Below are 16,353 nucleotides of genomic sequence, written 5' to 3'. Positions count from 1 at the left end.
TATCGTATTAAACCCTGCAGGTGGAATTTAGTTCCGATACGATAATAAGTTTAAGTGGTAGCACTCGAGATCTCGTTTATAATTAAACGACTAATTAATTAATTATTTGATCGTCAGAGGAATTAATTAATTAATGGATATTGGATATCTTAAACACGGAGATTAATTAAGTCTAATGCTAGCCCCGACTCACCTAAAGAATAAAGAGGTAAATCAGCATTAATTTTCTAGTGGAATAAATTAATACTTGTGTCTCGATTTTATTCTGGGCTGAATAAGAAAATCGAGCACTGGGAGGCCAAACTTTATTCAAGCTAGTAGATCCCCACTTGGCCCAATAAAGGTTGTACTTCTTAAGTGAGCGTCCCTCTCCTCTCTTAAGCCTTTGGGCTTGGTCTGATTTAATTATGTTTTGGGCTTATTATTTAGGTATGTCTAATACCTAGTATAAGTAATAAGACAACCTTAAACCTAATTAATTAATCACACACACGTGAGAGCAGAATTGGAGAAGAGGAGACGCCAACTTTGAGGGAGAGGACTTGAAGCTCGTTGCCACCCAACGTCAAGTTCTACCGTGAGAACAAGTTGGAAGATCAACACTGGAGTCTCTCATCACCGGATTTGCAAGTAAGCTGCAGTTTTCTTGCAATAGGCACTTGTGATTTTTGTATGTATTCGTTTGGTATCCGAAATTGGTCACGGGCACGTGGATCATATATCAAAATATGGTTCCTTCACGCTCCCCTCCTTCAAATAAAAAATAATAATAATAACAAATCACTATAATTGACTCCTTTAAAAACGCCACCAGCATAATACTTGGATTATGCCCTTCTCAAAAGAGAGGCACCCTATATATGTTGCATCTACTCTAATTAAATTCTAATTATGATTAATAAATTCCAACTAAAGATTAATACATTTAATTTGATTTTTAACTATTAACTACATTTTAATTATGATTAATAAACTTTAACTAAAAATTACTAAACCATAATTGAGAATTTATAAATTGAATATATCGTTCCGATCTTATGCACACAATTTTAAGCGATAAAAGGAAACATGAGGGGGCCTTAAAGTTATTTCTTGGCCTTCAGAACAAATTAAAGTAGCAACTAGGTTGAATGACTTAAAAGTGAAATTGGAGTTAATATTAGCGAATTTATCTATGACTATCTGAATAAGAAACATTTAACTCCAATTTAATAGAAATTCATTTCTTGGTAATATATGTGGATCCAAATTCCTTTCATCTTAAATGCAGTACACAACTAGAACTATTGCAATTAATTTTAAGAGCCAAAACACTAATCTAAGCCAAAATCATATAATAATAGAAAATTATAGTTATACATATAGAAATATGAAAATAACATTCATTTTGAACTATTATGCTCTCACACACTTATACGATTGTGTAGCTAAAATTCGTGTAACAATATTATACATTTTTATACAAATTTTAGTTACACGAGTTTTGATTATGCACAAAATAAATCGTATAAATGCGTTAGAACATAATATTTCAAAATAGTTACTTTTTTTATATTTTGTCTATACCACCATAATTTTTTATATTATTTTGTTACATGAGAATTGGTAGAATGATATAGCATCTCTTAATATAAATGTAATTTGCCAACTGCATAAAATAGCAGCGACAAAAATTCATGACCTGCACAGTTAAAGATTCACCAAAAGCCGCGCCGGGTAGACTCAATATTTACACTTCCTTTTCTTAAAGAAAAAGTCCTCAAAAAAATACGCTATATACTGCAACAGCTCTCACACAGTCGCCCACAATATTTCCCTTATTAACTGCATGAACAATTGGTGCACCATAACTCACCATTATTTCTACTCACCAAATATAGCGGCGCAGTTTCAAGCAACCAAACTGCCCAATTTGTTCAAATGTCCAAATCTTCGGCGGCGGCCACCGTCGTGCGGCCACAAGACTACGCCGACAGCCCCGCCCACTACGCGGTGGCGACAGGCGATCACGCCACCCTCACCAAGCTCATAGCCCCCTTGCCCAAACTATCCGACCCCATCCGCATCCACACCGAGTCCGAATCCCTAGCCGAGGAGCGCCTCGCCGAGCGAATCTCCGCCGCTCTCGACCGTCGCGACAACCGCCTCAGGGAGACCCCGCTCCACCTCGCCGTCCGCCTCAACGACGGCGCGGCGGTCCGCGCGCTCGCCGCCGCCGGGGCCGACATATCCCTCCAGAACGCTGCCGGATGGAACCCCCTCCAGGAGGCGCTCCTCCGCCGCTGCCCGGCGATCGTCCCCGTCCTCGTCCAGTACCACCACCTCGCCACCTGGTCGAAGTGGCGGCGCCGCCTCCCCCGCCTCGCCGCGGCGCTCCGCCGCATGCGCGACTTCTACATGGAGATCTCCTTCCACTTCGAGAGCTCCGTCGTGCCGTTCGTCGGGAAGATCGCACCCTCCGACACCTACAGGATCTGGAAGCGCGGCGGGAACCTACGCGCCGATACCTCCCTCGCCGGCTACGATGGCCTCAAAATCCAACGCGCCAACCAGAGCATCCTCTTCCTCAACGATGAAGGCATTTGCAACGGCGACGTCGTTTCGCCCCAATTAGGCTCCCTCCTCATCCTCAACCACGACGAGAAGAAGATCTCCAACGCGTTCGAGAACGCCGGAAATCCACTCTCCGACGCTGAAATCTCCGATTTCTGCAATCAAACCAGCGTTTACCGACCCGGAATGGATGTGACGAGAGCCGAATTGATCGGCCGCACGAACTGGCGGCGACAGGAGAAAACCGAGAACGTCGGAGAATGGAAAGCTAGGGTTTACGAAATGCACAACGTGCACCTGACATTCCGATCGCGCAAAATCACCGCCGCGGCAGCGGAAAACAGAGGAGATCCGCTCTCGCCGACTTGCATCTTGCCGCTGGAGATCGACGAGGCGTCCGACGACGGTTTCATCGTGGCGGAGAATCCGAGGTTCAGCGTCTCCGGCGATTACCAGCGGCGGCGCCACAGTAGTTTTGCCGGGGAGGATAGGGAATTCGTGTCGGTGTCTCGGAAAAGTGTGGATATATTCCCTGCTGGTTCGAGGAGGAGAGCGCCGCCGCCGTGCACGGCCGAGAGGCTGGTGGCGCCGCCGAGGACGAAGGAGAAGGAGTTTGCAAAGAGCTTGCGGCCGACGGTGTGGCTAACGGAGCAGTTCCCGTTGAAGACGGAGGAGGTGCTGCCGTTACTCGATATCCTGTCGAATAAGATTAAGACCGTTAGAAGAATGAGAGAGCTGCTAACGACGACGTTTCCGCCGGGGACGTTTCCGGTCAAGGTATTTATCAATAAGTAATCCCTCCTTTTGTGATTGTGATTTGCTTTCATTAATTTATTACTATATCATTTCTATCTCCTCAAAAAACAGAGATTTTAATCACTGGATTGTATTTGCCTCCTTTGTCTTGCGTCTCAAATCATTTACATTTTCATACTTATCTTATTCGATGCACACGAAAATTGTGATGATTACTTCACTAAAAATACATCTATTAATCCCCTAAAAAATAATACATCTATTAATTTTTTTTTACTCTATCTATTAATTTTTTTATTAAAACTTGTGTTATCCACGAAGTGTTGCAATAGCTATCTCGGATGAAATAAGAATATTTTACTTTTTCAAATACTCCATGAGATATAACATACATTTTTATTATTGTATTTTAGGTGCAGATAAACTAATAATCTGATATTATGGTGTGTAGAATTTTCTTTTATTATTAAAATTAAAAGAGTAGGAGCATTTGAATGTGTGATGGGCCCGTGGAGACCACATCTATTTTTCATTTGAAATGACAGTATTAAATGTGGGCATATGGATAATATAATTCATGGTATAAGCTCTAAAGTGTAACGTTTGAATCTAAAGTCTTTATGTAGGAGCATGCGTTTCATTAAGTGCATGTGACATATAAATACAAGTTTATTTATTTATGTTAATAGATGGATTAATTTTGAATTGATGATACTGAATCAGGTTGCGATACCCGTGATTCCGACGGTGAGAGTGGTGATAACATTCACAAAATTCGTGGATTTAGAGCCAATTGAGCATTTCTACACTCCGCTGTCTAGTCCGACGCAGCTTGCCGGCAGTGAAGATGAGACTACTAGTGGCGGTAAAGGCGTACCGCCGCCGTCGTGCCGCCGCCAGTTGGCGGATGATCCGTTTGTGATTCCGGGTGGGTACGGTTGGAGTAGGTCGGACGACAAGTGTAGGAAAATGAAGAGGTCTAAATCTATGACGAGAAGATGATGCTTTTTAATGTCTCTGTTATTTGCAAAATTATAGTTTTGTAGATATACATGTTTTCAATTACATACTTAATACATAAATCTTTTTAAGTAGAATTTGTTGGAGTTTTATACTGCTTTTGGTGGTCCACTGGGAAGTTGGTGGGTGTTAAAACAACTTTAATCATAAAAACATTATTATATCGAAATAAAGTTATAGCTTGTAGCTATATATCTAAACTTTCTTGAATTGAATCGAAGAATGTTGGGTACAAAATAAACGGTTGTCTTATTATTTGGTTTCACTGGTTTTTGTATTTATATCTTAAAGTAGCTATATGCACGAACTTTCGTTCAATTTTAATTTTATGCCTCAAGTAAAAGCTATGCCTATATGAATTTTTAATGTTTTAACTTTTCATATGGTTATCATTGATTGCCTTTAAATTATTGTTGAAGTGAACGTTTGAAATGTGTATATGATTTAAACGAATAATATACTAAATGGCGATAAGAAATTATAATTTCACGTTTGAAATGTGTATATGATTTAAACGAATAATATACTAAATGGTGATAAGAAATTATAATTTCAGCTAATCACAGTAATATTTATTCGTCAAAAATTGATAAATATGTGAAAAATTAAAATAATTAAAAATTTGTGTATTTAAATCAAAATTTTAAATCGCATGCAAATTTCGAAGCGGGTGAAAGCTTGTGGTATTTCAAGACTTGTGTAACAACTAACAACTAACAGCTACATAATTTTCTTTAAGAATTTTGACTTATTTTAGTTATATTTATATATATTTATTAATTGAATAATAATTCATCTTTAAATTTTCTTTAAAAAACATCATAAAGTGGATATTTCTATTTTCAGAAAATTTCAATTTATTTTAATTAAAATATACATAATTTTTCGTTTCAGTTTTAAAAATATGTGAAGTAAATCATATTCCCTCCATCCACCAAAATTATAGCACTTTTGGTGGACATATGTTTTAATAAAATTGGTGATGATTTTTATTGGTGAAGCTCAACATTCAAACCTAGATTTAAACAAATCGGAAAAGGAGATCGGAATAACCTGTGTAACGATGAGAGAAAAACTTGCTTTAAACTTGCAGACGAATTCCTTAAAGTATTTTTTGCGTGTCCATTATAATGAGTTACAAGGAGTATTTATAGAGTTACATTAGGGCGAAGGGTAAAAAAGCCTTTACAAGTCATTCACGTGCTCCACATGCGGCGTTCGTGAATGATTCTCTATCTACTAACAAACTTTCCTAACTATTTCGCAACTTCATACTGAACATGTGGTCCTCCCAAGCTCGACGCTAGTTGCTTCCACTCTTCGTCTGCGCCAACTTCATAGGGGCGAGCCTTCATCTGTGTCGACTTAATCGGGATGAACTTTTGTCTGCGCCGCCTAAAATGGGGCGGCCCTGAGTCTGCGCCGTCTTAAACGGAACGGACCTTGGTCTGCGCCGCCCTTTATATAGGGCGTAATTGATCCCCTCGTATGTGTTGCGTTCTGGTCTTATCTACGCAGCTCTTTTGATCATTGTTCTCACTGAAGATGTTTCTTTCTTTGAGTCCTCTCCAAGTGTTATCTTGAAGTTAAGCCGTCTCTTCTAGTCTGCGCAGACGTTAGTCTGCGCCGCTGACTTGCTTTGACAATTGTGTGACGCATCTATGCTCTTAGAGTTAAGTATGTTTGGAGCCTAATTTCTGTGCTGGCCCGATATTTTTGGGGCAGGCATGAGATCCTTACTCCTCATCATTTATATAGTGGAGAAATGGTCCCACCATTTTATGAGATGTGTGGTTGAGATTAAATATGTGATTCTTTTTTTTGTAAATAAAAAGGATTTATAAGGATAAAAATTAAGGAAAATATATGGGGCATACCATTTTATTGGTCTTATTATTATTATTAGAAGTGTTCAAGGATGGTTATGTCAACGCCGTAAATCTGCTAAGCATAACAAGATCGTATATTCGACAACCAATGAAATGATGATGAAACATGATTATACAACATTAAGAAGAGGAAATGACGCAGGCTAATAAGCTAAGCTAGAAATCAAATGAAAGATGTGCCGAAGCAGTTGTTACGAAATCAGCGTCGATTCAACGACTAATCACTACAAAAAAGCGCCGATTTACCGGCAATATTTACCGGCGGTAGCTCCGCCGCTGGCGATTACCGGCGGCTTTCCGACGGCGGAGCTGCCGACCCGTAGTTTTTGAATATATGGCGTTAATACTGGCGGCAAAGTCGCCGCCGGTAAAAATATCTGCCGCCGGTAAATGGCAATTAATTTTTTTTTAATATATCAATAGCGGCGGCAATTTACCGCCGGTGATTAGCGGCGGCAATATTGCCGCCGGTAATTTGAGATGCGGGTCGGCTATTAGCGGCGGGAATGGGCCGCCGCTAATTTTAAGCCCAAATTTGGGCAGAAGCCCTAACTCCACCAGAACAGAACACCCCCCCCCCCCTCCAGCCCCCCCTGCCCTGCCGCTGCCGCTGCTGCTGCCGCCTGTCGCCGTCGCCGTCGCCGCCGTCGCCTCCGTCAAGGTAAGCCCCTCATTTCCTTCTCTCTCTCTCTCTCTCTCACACCCTCTCTTCATCTTTCTCCTCCTAATTTCAGGCCAATCCTGCCGCCTCACCGCTCCTGCCACCGCATGGTTCCGCCGTCGACTCCCACGGTACACTCTCGTTTTTAATAGACTTTTATTTATTTGTGTATTTATTTTTTATTTATTTGTTTGATTGAAATTAATTTAACTCTAATTAATTTATAGTATGTTTAAAGTATGATTAATTGAAATTAATTTGCTAATTAGATTAATTTTGAATTGATTTAACTATAATTACTTTATAGGATGTTTAAAGTATGATTAATTGAAATTAATTTGCTAATTAGATTAATTTTGAATTGATTTAACTATAATTACTTTATAGGATGTTTAAAGTATGATTAATTGAAATTAATTTGCTAATTAGATTAATTTTGAATTGATTTAACTATAATTACTTTATAGGATGTTTAAAGTATGATTAATTGAAATTAATTTGTTAATTAGATTAATTTTAAATTGATTTACTGTTTCGGATGAAATGATATGTTATTATATATTGTGGGATAGATTTAATCAATTTCTTAAGGATCTTCTCCCTTTGGGATAGAAATTGATTATTTCTTAAGGATCTTCTCCCAACAAATGATTGTGTTTGATTTTATTACCTTATTTTTTTTATTGTTTTATATGTTATTTTATTATTGTTTCGACATTGGGGGGCCGGGTAGACCTAGTATAGGTTTAGTAAATTAGGACCACTATGGTCACTATAGTTGCTGGTAGAGTCGAGCACTTGGTAGTTAGGATAGTGGGGTTATGCTGTCGAAATTTTCTTAGATTCAAGTAATTTATTGTATTTGATTTATTTTTATTTTCAATTAGAATTTGCAAGAATGAGTGATAATCGATCGTGGATGTACGCGAGATACAATGATCGTGCTGCATTTGAAACGAGACTTGAGAGTTTCCTCGAGTTTGCAATATATCAAACAGCGTATACAGATGGAATTGGTAACATTAGGTGCCCGTGTAGAAAGTGTAAGAATAAAGTCTTTGCATCTGTACCTACAGTCAGAGAACATGTTACTAGGCGTTGATTTATCCACAATTACACGAACTGGTGTTATCAAGGGGAAGCACCAGTGTATATGCCAGCAGAACATACTATAATGGATGAGGATGATGGGTCATACAATAATTACCAAAGGATGGTGCATGATCATGCTGGACCTAGTAATTATCAAGATCCTCCAAATCTTGAGGAGCCGCCTAATCCTGGCGCTCAACAAATTTATGACATGTTGAACGCAGCTGATAGTCCTCTATACCCAGACTGTGACACTTACTCATAGTTATCCTGGATGACACAGATGATGAGCATAAAGGTTGAAAATCACATGTCAGAGAGATGTTTTAATCAGATATCTGAGATGGTTCAAAAGGCTTTACCGAAGGATAACAACTGCCCTGACAGCTTTTACAGTACGAAGAGAAATCTGCGCGGGTTGGGTTTGCCAGTAGAGAAGATTGATTGTTGCGTTAATAACTGCATGTTGTATTGGGGGGACGACAGTGAGCTAGAGAGTTGTAATTTTTGTGGTGCATCACGATATAAGGAGAACTTGCGTGCATCTGGAAGCCGCCGAAAGAAACGTGTGGCCGCCAAACAGATGCACTACTTTCCTTTGACACCCCGACTGCAAAGGTTGTTTGCATCTGCGGCAACAGCCGAAAATATGCGATGGCATGCGACTTCAATAGAAGATGGGATCATGCGCCACCCAGCAGACTCTCCGGCATGGAAACACTTGAATTCAGTATATCCTGGATTCACCGAGGAGATAAGAAATGTGAGATTAGGCCTCTCTACAGATGGTTTTGCCCCATTTGCACAATCAGGGCGTCAATATTCTTCTTGGCCGGTTATTGTCACACCGTATAACTTGCCTCCGTGGTTGTGCATGAAAGAACAATTCATGTTCCTCACTGTCCTGGTGCCTGGGCCATCTAACCCAAAGATGAAGTTGGACGTTTTCTTACAACCACTGATACAAGAGTTGAAATATTTGTGGGAGGTTGGTGTGAACACTTATGACATATCGTTGCAGCAAAATTTTCAGATGCGAGCAGCTTTGATATGGACCATTAGTGATTTTCCAGCGTACGCTATGTTGTTTGGGTGGGGTACAGCTGGGAAATTGGCATGTCCACACTGTATGGAGAATACAGACGCATTTACACTAACGAAGAGTGGTAAACAATCGTGGTTTGACAATAATCGGAAGTTCTTACCTCGTGACCATGTGTTTAGGAGAAATAAGACTTCATTCTTGAAGAATAAGACATGCAATGTGGGTCCACCAGAACACAGATTCGGAATAGAAATCTTGAATCAAATTGAGGGGTTGGGCTTCGTGAAGGTTACCGAAGACTTCGATAACAGGAACGCTCAACTCGCAAAATATGAACATGTTGGGTGGAAGAAGAAAAACATATTTTGGGATCTTCCCTATTGGAAGGACCTTTTGATTCGACATAATCTGGATGTCATGCACATTGAAAAAAATGTGTTTGATAATGTGTTTAATACCGTCTTCGATGTGAAGGGGAAGACAAAAGATACCGAAAAGTCGAGAGAAGAATTGAACATCTTCTGTCGACGGCCTGAATTGAAGAAAGTGGAGGGATCCCGACTGTATCCAAAAGCATGTTATACGCTTGAAAGGGATGAGAAGAAAATCTTACTTCAATGGATCAAAGTCTTAAGTTTCCCGATGGGTACATGTCAAATATTAGCAGATGCGTTGATTTGAACGCCCTGAAGATGCATAACATGAAAAGCCACGACTGTGACGTGTTCATGCAAATACTGCTACCTGTAGCCTTTAAAGAACTTCTTCCTAAGAATGTTTGGGAGGCAATTACAGAGTTAAGTTGTTTCTTTAGAGAATTAACAGCCCGCAATGTCTCAATACATGATATGGGACTCCTCAGTGAGAAGATATCAGTTACTCTATACAAACTTGAGCGTATCTTTCCCCCGAGTTTCTTTGATTCAATGGAGCACCTACCAGTTCATTTGGCAGATGAAGCACGATTGGCTGGTCCAGTGCAGTATCGGTGGATGTATCATTTTGAACGATATTTGAGGACATTGAAAAATCATATAAGAAACAAAGCCAAGGTTGAAGGATCCATCAGCAATGCATATATACTAGAGGAAATGTCCACCTTCTCTTCATATTACTTTGAGGATCATGTGACTACAAAGTGGAGAAATTTGCCTCGCAATATTGAAGAGTCCGTTGAAGAAAATGATGATCCTAATCAACTCTTAATCTTCAAACCAGTTGGACGTCCGATTGGGCGAATGACAAAGAGATACATGGATCCTAAAGAATACATGGCTGCGCATATGTATGTTTTGAGCAATTGTGCGGAGGTTGCAAACACATATATCAAGTGAGTATTCTTGACTCAATTTATGTATATAAATTCTCGACGTACATAAGTGGTAACTTATAACTTTTTTCGTTATATCTTAGGATCTTCGAGGACGAAATGCGCTATGTAAATCCTTCACTAACCGAAGCGGAGTTAGAGAGTGCTTTCGACAACGATTTTATGGTGTGGTTTGGCCATTATGTAAGATGTGACAAATTTATATTCAATATACATTTACTTGACTAAAAATGGGCTTGCAAACCTAAATTATTGTGTGTAACAGGTGATTCGCCCTTTTGGGCCTGAGCAGGAGCGACAGTCCTCCTCAGGCTCTGGGCCGTACATTTCTGCGACTCCAGAGTCTGGTTCCCCTCCACAGACCGCTGCTGCATCTGGGTCTAAAAGGCCCAAAGGCAAATCAGTGGCGCAGATTAGGGCCGATTGTGAGAGGCGCGACGGGAGGATCCTCTTTCAGAGGAATACTGCTGGGTAAGTATTTTTATTTAAATCATTATTTGTCTATATCAAGTAATTCTTTAAATTATTTTGATATATTGGTACAGTAAGTTGATTGAGCCCCCGGGGATCTCCACCTGCTGCACGAACTCGTTTAAGAGGATTCTGAACCCAGGCGGGTACACGTGGAAGTTAACTCCGCCAACGGTGCAGGCGTTGTATTTTGAGGAATTCAAGGTAAATGAATTTCTACTATATATAAATTTATCATTATATATTGTTAAAATGTTATATTAATTTAACCAATATATTCAACAGAAAGAGTTTGCTTGGAACCCTGAAGATGAGGCTGATGTGAAAAAAATGTGGTTAGACAAGGCCCGCAAAAGGTACAGTGACAACATGAGCGAGTATAAGAGACAGCTCAAAGAGAAGACCGAGGCAGGGGAGATGATGGAGACACCGCTGGGCATGTCCGACACCTTTTGGACGGGACTCAAGGCATACTGGGATCAAGATGAGGTTAAGGCCGTTTCTAGGCGCGCACGTGAGAACCGATACTCTGAGCCCGATGGAGTTGGTACAGGGATCAGTCGGCACGTTGGAGGGTCTCAGTCGAGTCGTATTCTGCAGCAGAGTCTGATTAGTAATTATCGATTAAGTATTTATCTAATAAATATAAATATTAATATATATGTATATATAATATTAAGTAATAAATACTTAATATTATATATATATATATATTATATATATATATATATATAAATATATATTAAGTATTTATCTAATAAATATAAATATATATATATATATATATATATATATATATATTACCTTATTTATCTTATATAAATGCATGAACAGCTCGTGGATGGTGAAGTCCCCCCAACTGCATCTAACTACAGCACTTTCCTCCGTCTACACATGTACGCAGATGGAACTTTTGTGTCAGAAAAGGATGCCAACCTTGATGTAAATGTTTAAGTTTGAACAAATATTAGTAATACATAGTAAAATGTATTTATTTTATAATAATTGTGTATTGTTATGTATGAATTAGGCGGAGATTCGTCACGTTGCTGTTGAGACAGGACGAGAGGACCGACTCGATGAGGTCTACTTGGAGCTCGTACGTCCCGGTAGGTCACGACTGTACGACACTGAAAGTGCCGGTGTGAGCCAGTTTAGTAGGGGGTCTACTAACAGTACAGGCTCTTCCCAGATGTCTCAGCAGATGTATGAGACTCGGATCTCCACACTGCAGGAGCGTCTCCAAAGGGCTGAGGAGGATAGGGCGGCCCAAGAAGCAGCACGTGAGGCCGAACGAGCCGCACGTGAGGCCGAACGAGCAGCACGTGAGGCCCTTGAGGAGCGGATGACATACTTCGAGGAGATATTGAGGCGGTCGGGTTAGCTACCTTGAGCATCACTTCTATGTATCTATATCATGTTGAACTTTTTTTTTTGCTTTATGTTATGTTTCTGAACAAACACAATTACACTTGAACTTTGTTTAACATTTGTGTTTTGTTGAACAATTTAATTGTTTTATGTTTTCAAATCGTCCTATTTATTGTGAGTGAATTCAAGGTATGCAAATGAATTCAAAATACATTATAATTACAAAATGAAAATACTTATACTCTATAACGTAGATTGATAAAAAAATTAATAACATATTGATTAATAAATAGATATATTGTTTTGACATAAAAATAAGGACATATATGGAAATGAATTCAAAAATACATTAAAACTATCAAATTAAAACACTTATGATTAATAAACTATATTGATAAAAAAATTAAAAAAAATTAAAAAATAAATATTTATTTGCCATAAAAATACGGGCGGCACGAGACTGGTCCGTAATTAACAACATTACTTGTATATTTGTTGGGAACCTTGTGGAATATCCTAACCCTTGTTTTGATGATACCAAAATTCATAGGACTTAAATGTAATAGACTAGAATCGTTTTTGAACTCAAGTGTTAGAGTTCGTTTCTAGTTTAGTTGCGGTGTCCAAGACTGAAGACTGAAGACTGAAGAACGAAGACTGAAGACTGAAGACTGCAGTTACCAACTGAAGTATCAGTTGAAGAATCAGTTGAAGACTGATTATTTAATGCGCGCCATGGACTGATACTAAAGTCAAGTATCAGTTGAACATTCCTCCTAGGACTGATCTTCCAACGTTCAGAGGAAGCCACGTACGCTCAAGTACAGCCGCATTAAATGCAGAGATATCTCAATATCTTATCTCTGCAGAGGTCATTCCTATCTGGTGGTTACTTTTCAGAGATGTCACATCTCCTGTCCATCAAAGAGAGCCGTTTCCACACAGACAAGGAACCTCGAAGATTGAAGCCTCAGCCCAAATTCGAATTGCTCTCCAACGGAAGAAATCTTGAGGACGATTTACGCCAACGGATCTATTCAAGAGTTCTCCTACAAATAGCGCTCGAGGATCACTTCAATCTTCACCGATTCAACGACATAAGCTGAAGCTCTGCCGAAATAGCTACTCAGCCTAAAGCTTAAATCGCCCAAAGCTTGAATCGAAGAAGAGAATTCCAAAGCCAAAATCAGTCACTGCTGATTACATACATTCTCTTAGACCCTAGGCATATATTCTGTGTACCCAGAAGCCAAAGGTCAAACTTACTTCAAAGAACTCGTTCTTTGTAAGTATAGTTGGCACTCGTTTAAACCTCTCCCCCATAAGAGTGTTTGAGTGACTCGGAGTTTCAGAAGGTGTTCTGAACTCTGATAGGAAAGTCTGAGCACGAGGTGTGCTTAGCAAGGAAATCCTGCGCGAGCTGTGTAGGTGCTGAAATCCTGCGCGAGGTGTGTAGGTAGGGAAACCCTACGCGAGGTGTGTAGGTGCTGAAGAGAGAGTTTATCTTCAGTTCACGGTTTGCAGTGCACCAGGGAAGCACTTGCGGAGTGGATTGTTGGTCTGATCAACCAGCCGTGGATGTAGGAAAGAGTTTTTCCGAACCACGTAAAAGTCTCTGTGTTATTTACAGCTTTCAGTTTTACATTCATAACTGTGTTATTTCAATTGATAAAACTGAATGCTGACTAACTGAAAAGAGAAACCTTAATCCAACTATCTGCTCCACCGAGGCTATTCGAAACTAAGTTTAATTTCCGCTGCGTATGATATCAATCTGACTCACTATCCTCTGATAGTAAGGAAGAAAGATATCATCTTCATCTTGCAAACACGACTGAAGCCCTTACGTGGATCAGTTAAGTTCCAGTGACTTAACTGATAACTCTTTACTGAAGAGCTTTCAGTATCAGTCGTCAACCCTGTTGGTCAACACTTATTTCGGTTAAACAGGTGTCTTGTTTGCGTGTAAAGTTTCGTTTCTATCTCTGACTGAGATCCCTCTGATTGAGGTTTGTAGATAGTCATAAAAATAGCCTATAGGTGTATTCCCCCCCTACACCTATTCGAGACCCCCCGGACCTAACAATTGGTATCAGAGCAGGTTGTTCGCAAGAACTATCTGTCTCTGACTAGTTCTACTTGAACTAGATCCTTTTTGGGGGAAACGTTGTCTTTGATCAAAAATCTCTTCTCGAGATTACCCTTGTGTCTGTTTGGTTTGTGTCCATATCCTGTTTCCTGTGTGCTTCTACCTTCATTCTCTAACCAAGTACAGGAACAAGATGGATCCCTCCAGCGATTATGTTCATACATATTTTCGAGGGATCAGCGGACTTGAGATGGGATCATTGGAGTCTGATGAAGAAGAAAGGTTCATCTTTCCAGAAGAAAATCAGAGTCCAACCCACTCACACTCAGAAGCAACGAGCAGATATGATCGAACACGACTAGAGTATCAAAACCTAAGTACAAGATTTGAAAATCTTCTTAGGGAGCACAAACAGATCCTCAAAGAGACTGATCAAGTGCAAGATGCTCGATGGATTGTCATGCATCACTTCATAACAGATAAAGACGAAGCAGACAAAAGAAATGTTCAGGCACACAGACTGAACAACAGACTGAAACTACTTCAGTCTCAGAAACAAGAACTTCTTCAACGTCTCAAGGAAACAGAGACAGAATTCAAAGCGACGTCAGAAGTTCTTGAAAGAGTGATTCGTGAGGAATCACTACTGCACAGAAGAAAGATGGAACGAGAAAGAAGCATGCAACAACAGCCAACGGTTTCAAAACCAAAGGAGAATCAGTCATAAGTCTCAGGGGGAACCTACACTTCAAACAAAGTCATATCTTGTAATTCTCTCTGTGTAAGCCTTTCTCAACAATGTCACTTGTATCTATGACTGCTCTTCTTTAATAACTTGTTTTTGGTTGTACTATACTTAAATCTGATGTGTCTAAATGCTTAAACTCCTTATTTTATAGACACGTGTACATTTATTCGAAAACGGTTGTCACACGATCACACGATCCCGTTTTTTTTTCAAGCGGAGTGATCCACGTGGCACGACTCCATTTACACGGATTTCAAACATTTATTGAAACCGCCTCTTGCACGATTTCTCACACTTTCTTCAAAAACGTTTCATCTTCGACTAAAGATTTTCTCAATCTCTGAGAAATCTTAGTGTGCCAAAATTCTTGTGTGTGTGTCTTTCTCTGCAAAACTAACAACAAGAATACACAGTTCCATCTCTGTGAGAATCAATCTTCAGACTTTTGCAGAAAACCTCTAAAAGAATCCAAATGGGAAAATCAGCTTCGCTACAAGTTGTGTGTTACGAATCTGTGGTAACACTGGAGTCGCTCCAACAGCTTGCTGACTTCAAAAAGATCGATGAGATCTTAGGACGACATGGATGGATGAAGTTCATCCAATGTTCACCAAGTTTTCTTCTCAACGAGTCGATCATCCGAGAATTCTACGACAACGTCAAGACGGATGAATCGACTGGTGAACTCAAAACAGAGATTTCTGTTTTCACCAACGAAGACTTCTCAGAATCAACCAAGATGTCCATCAATGTATCTGAAGCTGTGAGAGAGATGTTCAACCTTCCAACTGATGGATCAGCTCCATTCTTCACTGACGAAGAAGCCACTGAGCATATGAGGGAAGCACTGACAAGCAATGCGCCTGCCAATTACGTCATCACCAATGTTCTGAGCATTTCAAGAATTCACACTCATCTCAGACCCATTGCAAAGATAATCAAGAAATGATGGTTCGGCACTCTTGGATCTCCTGGTCATCTCTCACGACCACACAAACTTGTGCTGATTGCCCTGATGCAGAAAGGCCCATTCAACTGGGAGAAGGCCTACATTCAGATCCTCGCTGAAGAGAAGAAAGAGTCTAACTCCACCAGACATCTGCGTCAAGGAACAAGAGTCTCAGCACTCATCCTCCATAGTGCTAAGGAGACTCCTTGCTTCTGGAAGAACACTACTCAAGTGTCTTCCACCATTCATCTGTTTGAAAAACAGAAAAGCTCACTCAGAGGAAATTCCATCATCTCGACTGAAATTCCTCTCCTTACATCCGAGCCACGATACAAGACTCGAGGCTCAACCAAAAAAAAGCTCGATAGCATGACATCTC

The 16,353-nt window shown here is 39.9% G+C and overlaps 1 protein-coding gene across 1 annotated transcript; it reads left to right on the top strand.

The window, feature by feature from the left end:
• Window positions 1–1,691: 1,691 nt before the first annotated feature.
• On the top strand, window positions 1,692–4,419 carry LOC131011187 (uncharacterized). The gene is made up of 2 exons (XM_057938984.1): window positions 1,692–3,330; window positions 4,033–4,419. The coding sequence occupies exons 1-2, from the start codon at window positions 1,921–1,923 to the stop codon at window positions 4,309–4,311; spliced, it is 1,689 nt and encodes a 562-aa protein (XP_057794967.1). The 5' UTR covers window positions 1,692–1,920; the 3' UTR covers window positions 4,312–4,419.
• The last annotated feature ends 11,934 nt before the right edge of the window (window positions 4,420–16,353 follow it).

The sequence above is a fragment of the Salvia miltiorrhiza genome, chromosome 2 (assembly GCF_028751815.1).
Source record: "Salvia miltiorrhiza cultivar Shanhuang (shh) chromosome 2, IMPLAD_Smil_shh, whole genome shotgun sequence".
Taxonomy (NCBI): Eukaryota; Viridiplantae; Streptophyta; class Magnoliopsida; order Lamiales; family Lamiaceae; genus Salvia; species Salvia miltiorrhiza.
This window is presented reverse-complemented; position numbering and strand designations above follow the sequence as displayed.

Coding starts and splice junctions, on each gene's coding strand:
- LOC131011187 (XM_057938984.1), top strand. CDS start 1,921: ATGTCCAAATCTTCGGCGGCGGCCACCGTCGTGCGGCCACAAGACTAC. Junction 3,331..4,032: donor CGGGGACGTTTCCGGTCAAG/GTATTTATCAAT, acceptor ATACTGAATCAG/GTTGCGATACCCGTGATTCC.